General features: G+C 36.5%; 2 protein-coding genes across 5 annotated transcripts in view; one reads left to right on the plus strand and one right to left on the minus strand.

Moving 5' to 3' along the window:
• The window catches only part of LOC150098114 (poly(A) RNA polymerase gld-2 homolog A-like), a 315,041-nt gene that overhangs the window by 215,711 nt on the left and 78,987 nt on the right, over positions 1 to 20,343 (minus strand). Inside the window, exon 1 of one of the 4 annotated variants that reach the window (XM_090406210.1) lies at positions 5,335 to 5,487. The exons of 1 other annotated variant lie outside the window; for it this stretch is intronic. The gene's annotated coding sequence lies outside the window, so the exon portion shown is untranslated. Of the gene's footprint in view, positions 1 to 5,243; positions 5,488 to 20,343 lie in introns of those variants that run through there. 2 more of the 4 variants (XM_090406207.1, XM_090406211.1) reach the window with 2 other exon arrangements.
• Uba4 (Ubiquitin-like activating enzyme 4) lies at positions 5,702 to 7,614 on the plus strand. The gene has a single exon (XM_090406388.1). The coding sequence runs from the start codon at positions 5,740 to 5,742 to the stop codon at positions 7,081 to 7,083; it is 1,344 nt and encodes a 447-aa protein (XP_090262514.1). The 5' UTR covers positions 5,702 to 5,739; the 3' UTR covers positions 7,084 to 7,614.

Below are 20,343 nucleotides of genomic sequence, written 5' to 3' on the forward strand. Positions count from 1 at the left end.
AGCCAATTGATATAAACTATTAAATAGGTTGCACAGATTTCATTACCTGGATTCCTCAAGGATGAAGAAGTTGTGAAGAGGATCCAGAGGCAAGTGATCAAGATGGATGGTCAGTGGAGTGCTTCCTATAAGAAGAGACTGAAGGGTTGTGTAATAAAGTTTAGTTGGTAGATGGAAAAGGGAGATGACAGAAACATAAGTTAACAAAAAGGTTTCATAAGATAGATGCTAAAGAAGTTTTTTCAATACATGACAGGATGAGAGCAGAACAAAGTGTCACCCTGGAAGAGTTAAAAAGGTATGAAGATAAAGTTTTTGCTTGGAGAAAGTGAATGAGTGGAATGGGCTGCCAGATGTGCGAGTGCATTGTCAGTAATTACTTAGTGGAGAGGTATGACAGGGCATTATATGTGAATAAGGATCAGCATGGGCCTTCGTGTTTGAATTCTGTGCAGATTCATGTGTAATAGCTCTTTACATCCCTTGTCCTTGCCATTTCTTTACATAATTTCTACAAATGCAGCTCTGCTACTTTATTGTCTAGTCTTCTTGTAAAAATAAAAAAATGCAGTCTCCAAGAGGTAAACTCACTGATCATTTTAAATGCCTTTATGCAATTTGGTCTTCTCCCCCCCACCCTCAACTACAAAGTTTGCTCCTTATGTAAGCATGCATGTTCAGCAGCACTGATATCATTTTAATGGGTGTTCTCAGTATCTATGTTTCACCCTCCCCCCAATTCATCAAACCATGGAAATGAGATCTAGGCACAGCAATCCAAATGCAAGCAAACACCTTTTACATAAAAAGGTGTTCACTCACACTTTGAATCATACCTTGTTATACATTTATCAGTGTTTTCTGATAACCTTTGATTTCCTAGCAATCTAGGAAAACAGACAACCCAATCAGAAGAGTACATACAATTATTATTATTATGGGCAACTCCAAAGGAGTCCTTAGACTCATCGAGGGAGGCCATAAACATGTCAACAACTATTCGTCTTCCACACAGTATCTAATCATACCTTGCCTTGAAACCACTCACAGTCATGGCACCCACAACAGACTCTGGCAATTTATTCCACTCATTCACCACTCTCCATGCAAAAAAACCTAGTTCTAACACCTTTGCTAACCACACTCTTGCCCAGTTTCCATGGATGGCCCCTAGTCCTCCCACCACCAGACCTGTTCTGAAAAATATCCTCTGAATTAATGTTATAGAAACCCTTCAGTAATTTGAAGGGCTCAATCATATCATCCCTCTTCTGTCTATCAACCAATGTCTTCAACCCACAAATCTTCAACCTGTTCTCATAAGGTTCATTCCATAGACCTGCTATCATCTTGGTCACTCGCCTCTGGATCCTCTCTACCACCTCCCCATCAAGAAGAAACCCTGGTGCCCAGATTTTGGCACAGTAGTCAAGATGGGGTCTTATCAAGGCTCAATACAGAGGAACAATAACTTGCTTGTCTTTGCTCGTCAAAGTATTCTTCAGTAACCAAGTGATTTGATGAGCTGATTTAGCCACTTTTGCAATGTGCCCTCTAAACTTCAACTCCTTATCCACCAACCCCCAAATCCCTGGCTTCGTCAATCTCCTGGAGTTCCACCAATGTGGTCTGCTGCTGCTAATGTATTCACCCCAAAATGCATAACCTTACACTTTGTCACATTAAATTGACATCCATTCTCCTTAGCCCAGTCCCCCAATCTATCCAAATCATCTTGCAAAATTTTGACATCATGTGCATTCACTATTGCTCTACCCAACTTTGCATCATCAGCAAACAAATGAATAGTTCCTCTCAGATCCTTTCCGATATCATTAATGAACAAATTAAATAGTAGTGGTCCAAGAACAGAACCCTGTGGCACACCACTAGTCACAGGCCGTCTTTTGGCCTCTACTCCTGAATAAACCATTTTCTGATATCTCTCCATCAACCACCCTCCTATCCATCTCATAACCCTATATCCATCCCCATATGCTGCAATTTGCTGATTAGAATTCCATGTAGTATCCTGTCAAAGGCCTTAACCAGGTCCAGCAGTATGACTGTAAACCCATTACCCTTATCCAGCTCAGCCATCACTGTGTTATAAAACGTGAGCAAGTTAATGAAGCATGATCTACCCTTCACAAAACCATGCTGTCCCCCCATACAGTAGTATCCCGTTATCATCTATCCATTGACTCTTGACTACTTTCTCCAAAACCTTGACAACGACTCCTGATATGCTGATCGGTCAATAATTTGCAACAGCAGTCTTGGAACCTCTCTTATGCAGTGGTACTATTTTCCTCTCTTTTCACCCCCTTGGGACTAATCTAGACCCGAGACTCAAATTAAACAAAATGGTCAAGGGCACTGACAATTCTTTTGCCACTTCACGTAAGACCCGAGCTGGCATACCATCCAAACCCACAGATGTATTCACATTAAGGTGTTGTAATATACTATTCACCTCCAATTCATTCACCTCAATTTCCGTATAACCTGTTGGATCTTTCATTCCTGCAATTTCACCACCTGAATGATATACTCTTGCAAAGTACTTGCTCAGTAATTCTACTATATCAACTAATTCAGTTACCTCCCTACCATCAGCATTCCTTAAAATCATTCTGGCATATACATTTTCTTTTACTTGTAGCATATCGAAAAAACTGTTTGGGATTCTCTTAGCTTGCATGGCTAATTTCCTTTCATAATCACCTTTTGCTTTCCTTACCACACTCATTACCTTTCTGACCTGTGCTTTATACTGTTCGTGTGCTGCAGGTCACTTTCTCCTTAAATTCCCTCCACAGTTGTTTCTTTTTTTTGCAGCTCAAGCTTAATGCTGTTATTCATCCATTTAACCCCTACTTGATTTACTATCTGGACCCTAGGCATACAGTCAGTCATTACCTCTCTCAAACACTCCTTTACCACTTCCCATGCACTATCAACCTCCAGCCCTTGCAGTTTTACATGCCATGGCACTGAGCCAAGCAATCTCCTGAGCTTGTCATACTCACCCGTCTAGTAATCCCACATGTACCCTTTCTTAATTGAAAATTCCACACATTTGGCCACCTCCCAGGTCAAAACCTTATGGTCATTCTCACCAAATGGTGGTAAAGTGGTCATATTCATTACACTTAAATTCTCAGATGCAATTACTAGATCAAGCACTCTCGAACCCCTAGTATATTCCATTGCATGCTGTCTCAAGTAGTTATCCCTTAATAACTACATAAAATCCAATTCCTTCATCTTGTGTGTCCTCTCCTCCTTCCAATCAATGTTACCACAGTTGAAATCCCCCCATAATAATTACCCTCCTTCCACTCATTGCACCTATTTATCTATGCATACTATCTCCACCATCTATTCCATCACCTGGTCTATAGCAGCACTCAACTGTATATTTTGTTCTGCTTGTCTCAATCTCACACCAAATAGCCTCAAATGTGCTCTCTTCACTATCCTGCAGTTCGACTTCAATTCTCCTAGGTTGCAGTTCATTAGCTATCATCAATAACACTTCTCCCCCCCCATTTTTTTCTCTGTCCCTCCTGAACACACTATACCTTTCACATTCTATCCCACTAGCTATATCATCTTCTGTCAGCCATGTCTCACTAATGCCAATAACCTGTGGCCATGAAGAGCCAACCAAGGCCAAAAATTCTTCCTTCTTATTCCTAATACTCCTGGTATTAGCATACACGAAGTGCAGAAGCCTGTTAGTCCCACCCCTATCTTGATGCCCTATACTAACTATCCCATTCTGATTTGTTGTCCTTCATACTAGCGCAGGCATATTATTCACATTCTTACACTCAACTGCCTCACTGATGTGTCCATATGCCCCCCCCCCTTAACAGCTCTAGTTTCCACTTTCACTTCATTCACCAACACTTTTTCCAGTCTTTGCACACCAAATCTATTCAGATGCAATCCATCCATCTTATATAAGTCCTTTTGCCTATCAAACTCACTCCACGCGTCCACAAACTCACCACCACTCTTCATAATTAACAGATACAACAACACTGTCTTCATATCTTTTGTTACTTCGGTCATAATTCAAGCCAGCCAACCACAATGCTGCATGCACAGTTTAAAAACATGAACTGAATATCCGTTCCAATTTTTAAGACCAACCAATAAGCCTGGTTCTGTTAAATTACACCTGATAACCAAAGTCAATTATCAAAATTTGTAATAACCAAGTTAGGAAAATTGATTTTTCAGATAAATGTTAGCAACAGAAAATTTATGAGCTAAATTTATAATTTTACAAGGATCTTTGTGGCTAATGCAAAAGTTATATAGTGTTCAGAATATGTTAAATATTGGATAAATTTTTGAGAGGAAATATTAAAATTTAATTACTGAGTAAATGCTTAATTAAAATCAGTACTGTTTTGTATACAAAAGAATGGGAAGATTAGCAGTATCATATTTAAGTTGATTTTTAATTTATTAATTCAAAAATGAATAAAATATTCTAAAATAAGGCACTCAGAATTTCAAAGGGAAATATGCAAGAGACTCTCCCACACACAAAGTGAAATACTGAAGGGAAAATATAAGAAAAATACATCTCCACTGTAATGTGCAAAGACCACAACAGTGAAAAACGGCACCTTTTTCGTTGTTAAATTAGCTTACACTTGCAATGTCAATATTTTCAATTCATTTCCCTTGGTAATTTTTGGTTCACTCTGTTCTACTGTATGTGTGCGTATGTAATATCAACAGTTAAGCTTAGATATCGATTCGAAAATAATTTAAAAGAAGAACTTTTTACTAATCATGAGTATCTTATTACATTATTCTAGTCACGTCGTGTAGCAGATAAACAGCGAGCATTAACTGATTAAATTTACTTAGGTATCCAAAAATACACGTATATGTTTACATGTGGAATTGTTTGTGTACGATGCATACATGAACACACGTATCAATATTACATTACAAGATCTAATTCATTAATGCTGATTTTTAAGAAAATCAATCAGCTTATGATTGCTATTTATGCCAGATCATTTCTAAATGATTTAATGAATTCCCCAAACATCACATTTAAGTCAAACGGATCTAACGGTAATACACCATAAGTGTTCGACGAACACCACAAATGTTTGTATTAAAGATCATCTGAATATACACCAAGCAACTCTGAATATTAAATATCGTTCTAAAATGAAGGTGAAGCTTAAACATAAATAGTAACTAACGTTTGCTACACACAACATTCATACTGATTTACCGTGAAATCAGTATTATATGCACACATGAAAGCCGCACACATCACTGAATAATACACACCCACAGACAGGCGATAGCTCTAGGGACTGGAAGAAACTCTGTCTTTCACGCTCTTCCCTTTATACTACTAACAAATTCTATTAAAAATGATAACTATATTTAAATATAATTCAATTCTGTATAAGAATTAATATTCATCCAATATATCACGCAAAACTTTAAAAAAGCAAAAACATGTGCACAAATTCAAAACATTTTTTTTTTCCTCTCTCGATTAATCAGCTGTAATTCTAATGCATTTCCTGTTCCGGGTGTAGTATTTACGTCACGGAATCGTTATGAAAAAGTGCAAACCTCCAATGATTTCATCACTGTCTTAAGGATGCCATCTAGTGGTAATTTTCATCCTATATTATAATTATTTTAAGATCGAAGTTGGTGTGTATGTGATTATACGCCTAAATAATGAATAGTGTAGAGGATAAGGTTTATCAGAAATTACTTGCTGATAAAGATAAGGAAATTGCAGAATTAAAATCCAAACTAAGTCAATATGAGAAAGCAAATGGTAACGACATTCAAGTGAAAGAATTTACAGCAGCAAATAATCACTTATCGAAAGAAGATATCGCTCGATACAGTAGACAGTTAATACTTCCGGACTTCGGAGTGAACGGTCAACTTGCTTTAAGAAATACATCCGTACTTGTGGTTGGAGCAGGAGGACTTGGTTGTCCTTCCAGTGCCTATCTAGCAGCATCTGGTATTGGTAGAATTGGTATCGTAGACTACGATAAATTAGAACTCAGTAACCTCCACAGGCAAATACTGTATAAGGAAGCGTGCCTTAACGAATCAAAAGCTCTTTTGCTAACATATGCAATTCGTGGCTTGAATCCTACAGTGGAATGCATACCACACAGGGTTCTTTTAGACAGACGTAACGCAAAAGATATAATCGTAAAGTATGACATAATAGTTGATGCAACAGATAACGTAGCAACACGGTATCTCCTGAACGATGCTTGTGTGCTGTTAAAGAAACCTTTGGTTTCAGGTTCAGCACTGAGACTTGAGGGTCAATTAACAGTGTATAATTTTAAAGACGGCCCATGTTATAGATGTTTATATCCCTCACCACCTGATCCAGAGATGACAACAAGTTGTTCAGAAGGTGGAATACTCGGTGTAGTTCCAGGAATCATTGGATGCTTGCAAGCCCTAGAGGTGATCAAAATCGCAATTGGAATTGAACCATCATACTGCAAGCAACTGCTTCTTTTCGACGGACAATTTGGTTCCTTCAAAACAGTCAGACTGCGCCCAAAAAAATGTGATTGTTCTGTATGTGGTGATAATCCAACCATAACTGATCTTATAGATTATGTTCAGTTTTGTAAAGCTTCTGCTACAGACAGAATAGAACCAATTCATCTTTTAAAAGAAAATGAAAGAATTTCTTGTACAGAATACAAAGAAATTATCGACAAAGGTATTCCACATACTTTGATTGATGTTCGTTCAGCCACTGAAGTTGAAATATGTAGCCTACCAAACTCTGTTAATATTCCACTTGCACAAATACAAAATGAGTATTCACTTCAGAAAGTTAAAAAAATAGTCGGTGAACATGAAAGTGGAGATGGTTATCATAAAGTGTTTGTTATATGTCACAGAGGAAATGATTCCCAAAAAGCAATTCACATTTTCCAGCAGAAACTACCAGATTTGCATGTGGTGTGGCAAGATATTAAAGGAGGTTTGTGCGAATGGGCAAATAGCATAGATCCTGAATTTCCACATTACTAGTGTTTTTAATTTTATTTTGTTAACTGACAAAAAAAAAATTTACCCACTTTTGTTTTCTGTGACTGTTTGTAATAGAAAAGTCCCCCCCCCCAACACACAAGCTGTTATTACATAATACAATATAGTGAACAATTTTATAAATTTTTGAATATACTTTTCTATAAATGATGCAGCAAAAGAAAAATATTATAAACTAAACAATCTTCTCATGATTTCACAAAATGTAAAAAAGAGATTGTCATATTACAATATTTGAGATTTTGATGCACTTGAAAAAAAAAAACTCATTAGAAGAAACTGCACTGGCTATAGTTATCATTGATGCTTTTAATTTACTCTTTGTTGGCAATACACATGCATGCTCTTCATTTCATTACTCACCATAATTTTATATAACTTTTGTGAATGTTATCAATTTTCCTTTTTTGTTATATGAATAATGTTTCAAATTTAGTAAATGTCTTTCACTAACTTGTATATGGATGTGTGTGTGTGTGTGTGTGCATAAATATATCAGTCCTATAATTGCTATCTTTTTTCTAACCAAAAGCTTTACAATTCATTCACCACCCTATTTGAGTTTCTGATGGCCAACATTCCGTAGTTTAGATATTTTCTCATCTTGGGAGATGGAGAGTTCAGAGTATCCTCCTTATCATAAATTATGAGTACATTTATGAATGGAGGATTCAAAGAGGAACTCCACCTTAAAGAAGAATGTGTACCTCTCTGTCAAAAGCTCAGGACACCATAGCAATGTAGTTGTCATTTTAGCAAATGTTAATTTCTTGTATTAAATTTTGCTAATGGTTGATAGCTTAAAAATATTTATAGAAAAATTAAAGGAAGTTTAATCTCTGACTTAAGAAAATTATAATATATATGCCTCCTTAGTTTAGGAAAATCATACTCCATGGCCTGTGTATATATCTCTGTATACCATACACACAGATATATATTTAAGCTAAATTCCCCAAATTCAGTCACTGAAGGATAATTTTTTTATAGTTAGTATTATTCACCATATCTTTCTTTCTGTCTACTATTGAAGAAATGGGTTGCTTTGATTTTTATTATTATTTTTTTATTTTTTTGATAATAAATTTGTCATTCACCTACCAGAAACATTGTAATTGTCCCATTCTGAACTCTAATTCAAGTCATCCTCAAACCTAAAGAGAGTCCCCCCCCCCTTTTTTTTTTAATGGAAACAGTGACAATGAAGAATGTGTTTATCAAAATATTTATAAGTAATCCTCATTTGTTTAATCGTTTTTTTTTTTTTTTAATGCAAATCCTGCTGCCTAAGAAAGGCTATTAGTCTTTAATACTTAAGTATTAGTGTCATGGTGGGCTAAGGATAAAATAATCCATTATCCCTGCTCTATCTAGAGATAGGCAATAAGCAAGGTGGAATGTCTTACACCAGATAATGAAATTCACTTAAAATTTGCTTCTAATAAATTATGTCTTATCTTTGACATGCATTACATTTTCCCCCCTTTACACTATTTATTTATTTATACAATATTTCTCACTATTTATCTTCATTACCACAAGTATATTTTTCCATACCATTCCCAGTGAGGCATAATCTTGATGTGTTTTCAGTTTTGGGCTAATGGTTTATATTTATCAGTCTCACACATGAGAGGATTGCCAAACCTATACCACATCAGTGCCATGCATGAGCAAAATGCTCCTAACTTCTTTCTTTTCTTGTATTTGTTTTTCTTCTCCAGAAATAAACTTCTGAGTAGATAAATAAAGGGCAATTTTTTTTTCTTGACTATTCCATAACTTAAAAATAGTTTCTCACATCTCTTATTATCTAATACTGTATTATGCCAGCCTAGTTGGCCAAGTGGTTAGCGTATCCGCTCTCCAGCCAAAAGGCTGCAAGTTCGAATCACATCTTGGGCATGGATGTTTGTGATTGTCTGTGAAAATACTAGTGGTGGTGGTGGTGGGCAGTAGATGCCATTGGTGTAGATGATGCAATTCACCGTAGTTGTTGGATTGAGTAGATGGAGAGTTGTAGAGTAGGTGTCCTCGATGAGTCCTTGGACTCCAAGGAGTAATAATAATAATAATAAGTACAGTATTATTTTATAATACTGTACTTACATCTGCTCTTGCTGGTTATGATATCTTAGATTCCATTAGTAATCATTTAAATTAAATCTTGATGCAAAGCTTAACAGCAATTGGATAGGATTTTGAATCCCACCTTGGGCATGGATGTTTGTGATTGTCTGTGAAAATACTAATGGTGGTGGTGGGCAGTAACAGCAATTGGATAGGACAGGAAACTGTGAGCAAGAAGGTAAGGAGTGGTTTCTTTGTGTGGAGGGTGGTTGAGCCGTGGAATGCATTGCCTGATGGAGTGGTGGGAGCGAGAACGGTCAGTGAGTTTAAAGAGTGGTATGAGACTTTGTGTTTCTCAGGGGGGACCTCCCCTCGATGAGTCTTGACAGACTTTGTCTTAGGAAGGACCTCCCTCGATGAGTCTTTTGACTCCTTGGAGGCCTGAATAATAATAATAATAATAATAATAATTTTCAAGAGCAAAAAAAAAAAAAAAAAAAAAAAGTACCTTTGATGGTCTTGTATAAATCTTCCAATTCAAATAATAGATTTAGTTTAATCCTTTATCCCAGTGAGAGCAAACAAAGTTTGCGCCTGAAAATATCTTCAGGACTAAATATAGTGTTGTACTATCTTATCCAGTAAGTAGTGCAACACCAAGGCAACTCGTGGCAAAGGTGGAGCAAGCTACCAGGCACTTCTAACCCAGTATCTCCCATAATGCAAAACACATTTCCTATGTGGATATGTATACTGTTATGCATTAAAGGGATTGGCCATCTACCCAGAGTTGCCTTGGTGTTGCACTACTTACTGGATAAGATAGTACAACACTATATTTAGTCCTGAAGATATTTTCAGGCGCAAACTTTGTTTGCTCTCACTGGGATAAAGGATTAAACTAAATCTATTATAGTCTAACCTAGTGATAAATAAATTTTCAACATCTTTCTCTAAATCCAGAGTAATTTTTAAAAAAGGTGATAAACCTTTTGGCAACTCCCATAGGCACAGATGACTTGCTACTGCTTCTGCCTGGTATCTCCAGCTCTGGGCCTGGCTCCCACTGAAGAGACCTCAATAAAGGTCGAAACTAGTCTGGGTAGATGGCCAATCCCTTTAATGCATAACAGTATACATATCCACATAGGAAATGTGTTTTGCATTATGGGAGATACTGGGTTAGAAGTGCCTGGTAGCTTGCTCCACCTTTGCCACGAGTTGCCTTGGTGTTGCACTACTTACTGGATAAGATAGTACAACACTATATTTAGTCCTGAAGATATTTTCAGGCGCAAACTTTGTTTGCTCTCACTGGGATAAAGGATTAAACTAAATCTATTATAGTCTAACCTAGTGATAAATAAATTTTCAACTTCCAATTCAAAGTATACCCAAATATTGGCTACAAGGAAACCTTGTAATCAGTACTTAATGGTTCCGTAAATTGATGACCACATTGAATTAAAGCATCTAGCCGTACAATTCTCTCCTTCAGTTTGTTCTGTTGATTGAATTCCTGATATGTAACCTCAGGGATGGGGTGTACAGGATAGTACTACATGAAAAGTTGACATCATTACCAATCATTCCTATTGACAGTTTTTCTCCAAATTAATTAGTTATTTGAAAAAACTCAAGGTTTCAGTGTTTCTTATTGAGACTGAAAAATCCTACATAAAAATATTTATTTTGTCATTGAGTCCCTATAAAAATTTTCATTAAAAAAATTATTGGAAAGAAAATTATGACAGTTAACTATTATGTGCAAAATATTTTAATCAAGGAAACATATGATACATAATATTAAAAATAATAAAGCAACTTAATGTAACTAATGCACACAAATCTTAATGAGAAATGTGAGGTTTCATATTTAAATCAATCTTGGGAGGTGGTGTATGTTCCTCCATTACGTTCATTGCAGCAATTACATTCCTACTTGCATCACTCAGTCATTAAAGGTGTTATTGTTTTTAAAATTGTCAGTAGTAGTTGTTCTATGGAACAACTACTACTGACATCTTTTATTTTAAAAAAGAAATCCAACTTAATCTGTTTACTCATATTTGTAATTAATAAGTAATGAAAGTAATATTAACCTCTTTATTGCGTACTAATGACAATAGAGAACACCCTCCTTCTCCCATCAACAGTTTCACCAGATAGTATTTTCCACATTCACTGAAGGTTTTTTAGAAATTACATTAGATGTAATTTCTAAAAACTTTCTTAAACTGTGTTCTGCCAAAACTTTTAGGAAATACCTAAAGTTTTGGCACAACACAGTTTAAGAAACATTGTTCTAAGGTACTTCTTATTGTATCAATCCACCTAGATCTTGGCCTTTTTCCTACCTGTTTTGATAACCTTTTCTCCCCCATTCTGTTTTGGTGACCACAGTACCTTACTCGCGCATTCCTGAATGCTAACAGTGTCAAGTTCCACTTAATACTTCTGTTTTTAATGTGATTCTACCATTGATGAAATCTGTTCACATCTTAATTTTTCTTATCTGATTATAGCATAATAAATTTGGAATTTTCTAGCTATGTGGGGAATTTTTTAGCTATGTGGCCAGTAGGAGGAGAAATGATTGTGGAAGAATGACATTGCGGGATAAAAATAGGAATAGAGTGACTGATGCAGAGGACATAATGGAATTATTCAGTGAGCACTTTATTGGAGTATTTCATCCTGGAGAAGGTTTTAATACTAGAGGGATAGGACAGGTTTAGAGGTGCAAGAGGAGAGTGTGTGTTCCAAATTCATTCACTAAATGTCTGTATGTTAGCTGAGCTCACATAGCTAACATTGATTGACTACTTTATTGTTTTTGTTCTTTCCTTTGCTAGGGAATCCTGCAGCCTTGTACTGGATTTATTGAAGAATGATATAAAATCTTCATAAACAGCTGAGTTGTATATCGCCAATTTTGATAGAAGGCATAACACCACTTTCTTTTGTGTTGTGATGAGTAAGAGTGAGGATAATATGCACTCTTGTCTCATACCTGATTTAACATCAAGCCATCTTTCTGTACTGCCTGTAATTCTTACTACTTAAATACAGACTGTTTATTGCATTATAATATATTTTTAATCCATGTGATTGTAGCATTTTGTAAGCTTTTCTCTCTGGTACCTTGTAATGTGGTTTTTCCTGATCTACAAAACTTAAATACAGATCTTTGTTATATTCCCATTTCTCAATGTTTCTTGTTAAGTGAAAATCTAATCCTGATAAACCTCTGTTTAATCTGAATCCTGCAAGTTTCCCGTTCCACAAATTTTCTTAGTAGCTTCTTAAATATGCTTCTATAATCTTCTGTATGTTAGCTGAGCTCACATAGCTAACATTGATTGACTACTTTATTGTTTTTGTTCTTTCCTTTGCTAGGGAATCCTGCAGCCTTGTACTGGATTTATTGAAGAATGATATAAAATCTTCATAAACAGCTGAGTTGTATATCGCCAATTTTGATAGAAGGCATAACACCACTTTCTTTTGTGTTGTGATGAGTAAGAGTGAGGATAATATGCACTCTTGTCTCATACCTGATTTAACATCAAGCCATCTTTCTGTACTGCCTGTAATTCTTACTACTTAAATACAGACTGTTTATTGCATTATAATATATTTTTAATCCATGTGATTGTAGCATTTTGTAAGCTTTTCTCTCTGGTACCTTGTAATGTGGTTTTTCCTGATCTACAAAACTTAAATACAGATCTTTGTTATATTCCCATTTCTCAATGTTTCTTGTTAAGTGAAAATCTAATCCTGATAAACCTCTGTTTAATCTGAATCCTGCAAGTTTCCCGTTCCACAAATTTTCTTAGTAGCTTCTTAAATATGCTTCTATAATCTTCTGTATGTTAGCTGAGCTCACATAGCTAACATTGATTGACTACTTTATTGTTTTTGTTCTTTCCTTTGCTAGGGAATCCTGCAGCCTTGTACTGGATTTATTGAAGAATGATATAAAATCTTCATAAACAGCTGAGTTGTATATCGCCAATTTTGATAGAAGGCATAACACCACTTTCTTTTGTGTTGTGATGAGTAAGAGTGAGGATAATATGCACTCTTGTCTCATACCTGATTTAACATCAAGCCATCTTTCTGTACTGCCTGTAATTCTTACTACTTAAATACAGACTGTTTATTGCATTATAATATATTTTTAATCCATGTGATTGTAGCATTTTGTAAGCTTTTCTCTCTGGTACCTTGTAATGTGGTTTTTCCTGATCTACAAAACTTAAATACAGATCTTTGTTATATTCCCATTTCTCAATGTTTCTTGTTAAGTGAAAATCTAATCCTGATAAACCTCTGTTTAATCTGAATCCTGCAAGTTTCCCGTTCCACAAATTTTCTTAGTAGCTTCTTAAATATGCTTCTATAAATCTTACCTAGAACACTCAGGAAAGTAATTCCTCTGTATGTCCTCATATTCAATTTTATTTCCCTTTTCACAGATAGATATGCGTGTTCTACTCCAGTTATTTGAAATTTGACCATTTAACCCTGAATTGTGGATCATGTAGATAAGCCACTGTAAAACTTTTATTCCTCCATATTTGAGTATTTTTGGTCAAATATCATCTACTCCAGCTGCCTTTCCACATGTGAGGTTTTTGATGGTTTTTGTACCTCTAAAACTTTCATGTACTGTTTTTACAAATGTTCTAGCATTGTAAAAACATATAGCAATCATTCAAAATAATTACTCTAGACATCTGGAATATCTATCTTCATGTTTCACATCACACCTTACCATCTCTAATTTCTTTTACAGCACTGTCCTTTAAGTTTTTTCAATAGCCTCTAGACCATTTTGTCACCTTTCTGATTTTTATCATGTATATTATTATTACTATTACCCCAAGACCTCATGGAGTCAAAGACTCATCTGAGAGGTCCTTTTATCACACACACAGCTCATCATACTGTGCTCAACATACATGCCTTGAACACATTCAAACTCCCTGCAGACACCACACTCTCAGGCAAGGCATTCCAGTCATTTACAACTCTGTACAAAAAAAACCTGCCTCTCCCTCCCCTACTTACACCCTCTTTATGCAGTTTCCAGGGATGACCTCTGGTTTCCCCCCCCCCCAATCTCCCACTATTTTCTGTAGAACTTCTCCAGCATTGATTCTATAACAACCCCTTACCAACTTATAGGTCTCTGTCATATCTCCCCTCTTCCCCCTGTCCACCAGACTCTGCAAATTACATCTTCTCAATCTTTCCTCATACTCGACATTCCAGAGGTCAGAAACTACCTTAGTCAATCGCCTTTGGACCCTTTCCAACATCAATTCATCTTTCTGAAAACCATGTGAACCAAATCTGGGCACAATAGCCCATGCGTGGCCTAATCAAAGCCTTATACAATGGAACAAGAATCTCCCTACTTCTACACGTCAGTGTCCTCCACATCATTCCCAGAAGCCCTCGTGTTGTCTTCACAATTTTGGCTATGTGTCCCCTAAATTTCGGATCCTTATCCACTATCACCCCCAGATCTCTTATTTCTTCCACCTCCAACAATATATTCTCACCAAGCATAAATTCTGCATCCATCTTTGTTTACCAAATTTTAAAACCTTACATTTTGCAAGATTGAACTCGCATCCCCATTTCCGTGCCCAATCACTCGATTTATTCAAGTCTTCTTGTAAGGCCACAACATCTTCACTACTCTTCATGGTTCATCCCAACTTTGAATCATCTGCAAACAACTGAATATCTCCATCCAAATCTTCACCTATATACAAGTTAAACAGTAATGGACCTAGACTCCTGAGGCACTCCACTAGTGACTTTCCTTTTCCTGGATATCGCTCCCCCATACACAACTTGTTGATACCTATCAGATAGCCAGTCTCCAATCTAATGCGCTAATCTAACATCCAACCCCATCTGCTCTAGTTTGACTGTCAACCTATCATGAGGTACTCTATCAAAAGCCTTTGCAAAATCCAAGTATATTACTGTGTATCTTTTTCCTCTGTCCAAGGAAGCAGTCACTTTATTGTAATTAGTAAGTGGTTTACTAAAACATGACCTCCCTTTAGCAAATCCATGCTGTCCATCAAAGATATTACCATTGTTGTCAACCCACCTCTGGATCCTAGTTCTCACAAGCTTCTCCAACAACTTAACCACAACACCTGACACACAGATAGGCCTATAGTTTGATGCTTGAGTTCGATCACCTCCTTTATGAAGTGGCACAATCTTGCCCTCCTTCCACTCCTTAGGCACTTGACCGAGTGCGACTCATATTAAAAAAATATGTCAAGGCAGGTGTCAACTCCCTGGCACATTCTTTCAGAATACATGGTGATATATCAAGTCCCACAGCCTTATTTACATATAGTATACTCAACTCCCCATACACCTCTTGCTCACTTACAATCAGTCTCTCCTCCCCATCATCTACTGCTCTCAATCTCTCCATGAAGTTGCATTCACAAGATTGAAAGACCTTTATGAATTGCTCATTAACTATCTCCACCACACATTCTGCAACAGCTGTCTTTATATCATTTTCTACTATCAGTGTCATCCTTCCATAATCATTCTTTCTTTTGCTGGCTACATATCGAAAGAACTCCTTAGGATTCTTTTTGGCTTCATTAGCTTCATACCTCTCTTTAGCTACCTTCACCAACCAAGTCACCCTCCTTACCTGGTCTTTGTAGACCTCATGGAATTGGTTATTTCCACTTCTCTTATGCTGCCCACAATGTCCTCTTTCTCTGTATTGCATGCTTAATCTCTTTATTCATCCTTCTCACCCTTGGAATACACTTAGACATTGCATCTCCTAGATAGTTTTTGAAATTCCCCCAAGCTGCGTTGATCTCTTTTCCAGCTAACTCCTCATTCCATGCTACACCCGCAAGCTGTCTCCTGCGCTCTTCATAATCTCCCCCCCCCCTTGTAGTTCCACATATACCCTTTTCTCACAGGGGTCCTCGCACTGCTGTACCCAGGTAATCACCTCATGGTCACTCTCACCAATTGGTGGATGATTTCACACCTCATTTATAATTATATCCTCTGATGAGATAACCAAATCCAAGACCCTCAATCCTTGCGTGCCCTTTGTTACCTACTGTCTAAGGTAGTTATCCTTCAAAAACTCAAGAAACTCATTTTCTTTACTTCCAGTTGCTATCTCATCATTCCTGTCTATATTGCCATAATTAAAATCGCCCATAATGATCACCCTTTTCTTATTTGCTTGGCTAATTTGATTATACATTTCATTATCACCGCCATCCACATTACCTGGTCTATAACAACATCCAACCAAGTATTTGATTCCATTCACCTCTATCTCACACCATACTGCCTCAAAACCACTGGCACTATTTCCCTCTTGCATCTCTACTTTGTATGGACATAACTCTTTCTCTATCATCAATAGCACTTCCCCTCCCTTTTTCTTACCAAATTTCTTACTTATATTCTTACCAAAGTTTTTGCATGACTACTTTTAATACACAAAGATTTCGTTAATTATAATGAAATCTTCTATTGAATTCAACAAAAGATTCATTAGTTTTTAACTATCTCTCCTAGTACAGGATTCTTTGGAAAATGTAAAAGTATTTTTATAATTCAGTCTATTCAATCTTTTAACAATTTCATAAACTTTACTTGGATCACATCTTATTCATTTAATCTCTAAGATTTACAACCTACAGAAGTGTAAGTCTTTTCCCATAAGAGAATTGTTACCAGACATTTCATTATATCCTAACTAGTGCCATTTATTTCTTAATCATTAATGACTTAAATTCTTAATAATACTAATTCTTACTTTGCACTTAACTGATAGACCAAAAAAAAACCTTTTTGATCAATAGATGTGAGTAGACGATCATTAGTAGTGTGTTATGCATAAATGGAGAATTGAATAGTGTAAATAATGATTGTGTGTGTGTGTCATTCTGTGATAAGCCCTTAGAGGTGTCACATAATATTATGTTACCTTTGTGTCTCTTGTTCACTTCTTAATCTTTTTATCCAATTGTTATTTCCAGAATGTCCCTTTCCATGTTTTGTTCTGTTATTTTTAATTTTTACATCTGCATCACTGTTGGATATACACATTAGTTATAATCATTCTTTTTAAAGTGTTTATTAATATCCTTTAAATATTATTATTATAGTTATATGGACATATCAAAGATTCATTGCAGAAGGATTCATACAATACTTATCATGCATACTTCTTGAATTCATTAATCACTGATAGAGCACTATATCTCTGGCAGCTCATCCCAATCATTTTTATCTTGTCACCCATCAGTGTTATAAAACCTCTTTAGCAACTTATGTTTGGATCATATCTCCTCTTTCCTGTTTATCAATAAATTTTTGTAATATAAGATCTTTAATCTATCCTGAATAAAGAGTATTGTGCAGACCTGTTATCATCTTAGTCAATTGTGTTGGTATTCTCTCAACCATTTCCTCATCCCTCCATGATTATTATTATTATGGATATCTCCATATTTCCAGAATATAGACTCATCGCAGGAGATCCAAAAAATATTTTGGATCTATTATATTTCCAGAAAAATAATAGATTAATCGCGGGAGATCCAAACTATCAAAACAATATCTATCATACCTCATCTTGAATTAATTTACAGACAAAGCACTTACAACACTAAGTCAAGCAATGCATTCCACTCATTCACCACCCTCCAAGCAAAAAATCTAGTTCTCATAGCCTTGATACCACACTTTTCCTTAATTTTCAGGGATGACCTCTTGTTCTTCCATCACTATCAAACAGCTGAAATATTTCCCCTGCATCAATCTTATAAAAATCTTTTAATAATTTAAATGTTTCTATCATGTCCCCCTCTTCTCTGCTTATCAACCTACCTCTGCAATCCACAAGCTCTCAATGTAGGGAACATTTTTTACATCACTCACCAACTTAGTCACTCTCCTCTGAACCCTCTCCACAACCTCCTCATCTCCAAGGGACCCAGGTGACTAGACTTGAGCACAGTAATCCAAATGTGTAAGTATCAATGCCTTATAAAGGAGAATAATAACCTCTTTATCTCTGGATGTTAGTGTGTTCTTCAATAACCAAGTAATTCTATGTGCAATCTTGGACACCTTTAGCAATGTGCCCTCTGAACTTCATCTCCTTATCCACCAACATCCCCAAGTCCCTAGCCTCATCAATCTCTTGGAGTACTGTTCCATCAATTTGGTACACAGCTGGTAACCTTTTAATCCCAAAATGTATAACTTTCCACTTTCCACATTGAACTGACATCCATTACCTTTTGCCCATTTTGCCAGCTTATTTAAATCATCCTCCAAACTCTCAGCATCAGCTTGATTTTTTATTCCACTACCTAACTTTGCATCATCAGCAAACAACTGAATATCTCCCTTCAACCATATCATTTATGTAGAAATTAAACAATAATGGCCCAAGCACGCAGCCCTCAGGCACACCACTGGTCACCTGCCTCATCCTGGAATCTGCTCCTCCATACACTACTTTCTGGTATCTCTCCATGAACCATTCTCTTATCCACAGTTTACTATCCATCCCCATCTGCTTTAATTTGTGCAACAGTATTCCATTGGGTATCCTGTGAAAAGCCTTAGCAAAATCCAGTAGTATCACTGTGTAGCCATTCCCCTTGTCCAACTCAGATGTCATTCTTTTATAAAAAGTTAATAAATTGCTAAGGTAGAATCGACCTTTAACAAAACCATGTTGGCCCCTATAGAGTATCATATTCTGATCCTTCCATTCTTGAATTCTGTCCTTAACCAACTTTTCCAATACTTTAACCACTTATTTTAACCATCAGGTAACACTGAGCCCAGTGGAGTCTAGCAGGGATAATGCTGGGTATAGAAACAATGCCATTTATATGCTATATACTAATGTCCAGGAGAATCCAGAATAAGGGAGAGGAATTGGTGGCGCAGATAGCATCAGCCTGGCAAAAAATTATTGGGATCACTGAGACGTGGTTGATAGAAGAGGATATAATAACAGGAATAGAAGTCACTGGGTACAGCATTTTTTGGCTGGATAGGAAGGGAAAGTGTGGTGGCGGAGTACTACTTATAATAGGTGACGACCTATGTCCTCTAAGAGTGGAGACTTTGGAAGGCAGTGACACTAATGATTTTGAAAGCATATGGTGTGAGATAGGTGGGCAAGACAGGATATTTAGTGGGGTGTTGCTACAGACCCAGGAGTACAGAGGGCAGGGACCAGGAAATGTTTAGACAGTTGAGTTTGGCAAGTGCAAGAAGAATGATTGTTATTGGAGATTTTAACTACAGTAGTATAAACTGGGGAGAGGAAGATGCATGTAGCAATAGGGGAATGGAATTCTAGAATTCTTGAGGGACAAATGTCTTAGGCAACATGTAATAGAGGGAACAAGAGGTTCAAGAGTTTTGGATTTGGTTATAGCATCAGAAGAGTTGATAATAACTGAGATGACATCTCTCCCACCAGTTGGAGAGAGTGACCATATGGTTTTGACTTGGAAAATGAATAGACATGCAGGAGTATCAAAGAGACGGGAACGTATGTGGAATTATAAGACGGTGACTATAATGGTCTAAGACGTCAACTTGGGGAAGTTTCATGGAGGGAGGAATTGGAAGGCCGGGATATCATTAGTGGGTGGGAAATTATGAAGAATATTTATTAGCAGCAATGGTAAGTTGTATACCACGAGTGAACAAGAGGACACAATTTGGAGTAAAGTGAATGACAAACAATATTAAGCAGGAATTGCATGTGAAAAAGATACTATGGTAGAGATATAAGAAGATAGGAGAAGATGCATGAAGAGTATAAGACACAGGCCAGAAGAGTGACTAGTATGGTAAGGAAGATGAAACTGGAATATGAGAGGAGATTATCCCTAAGATCCAAAGAAAATCCTAGGGAATTTTTTAGCTATCTGGCCAGTAAAAGGAGAAATGACTGTGGAAGAATGATATTGTGGGATAAAAATGGGAATAGTGTGACTGATGCAGAGGACATACTAAAATTGTTCAATGAACACTTTATTGGAGTATTTCATCCTAGAGGAGTAAGTTTTAATGCTAGAGGGATAGCACAGGTTCAAGGTTTTC

Source organism: Typopeltis vanoorti, chromosome 16, assembly GCF_054136105.1.
Source record: "Typopeltis vanoorti isolate ZY-2024b chromosome 16, IOZ_Tvanoo_1.0, whole genome shotgun sequence".
Classification (NCBI taxonomy): domain Eukaryota; kingdom Metazoa; phylum Arthropoda; class Arachnida; order Uropygi; family Thelyphonidae; genus Typopeltis; species Typopeltis vanoorti.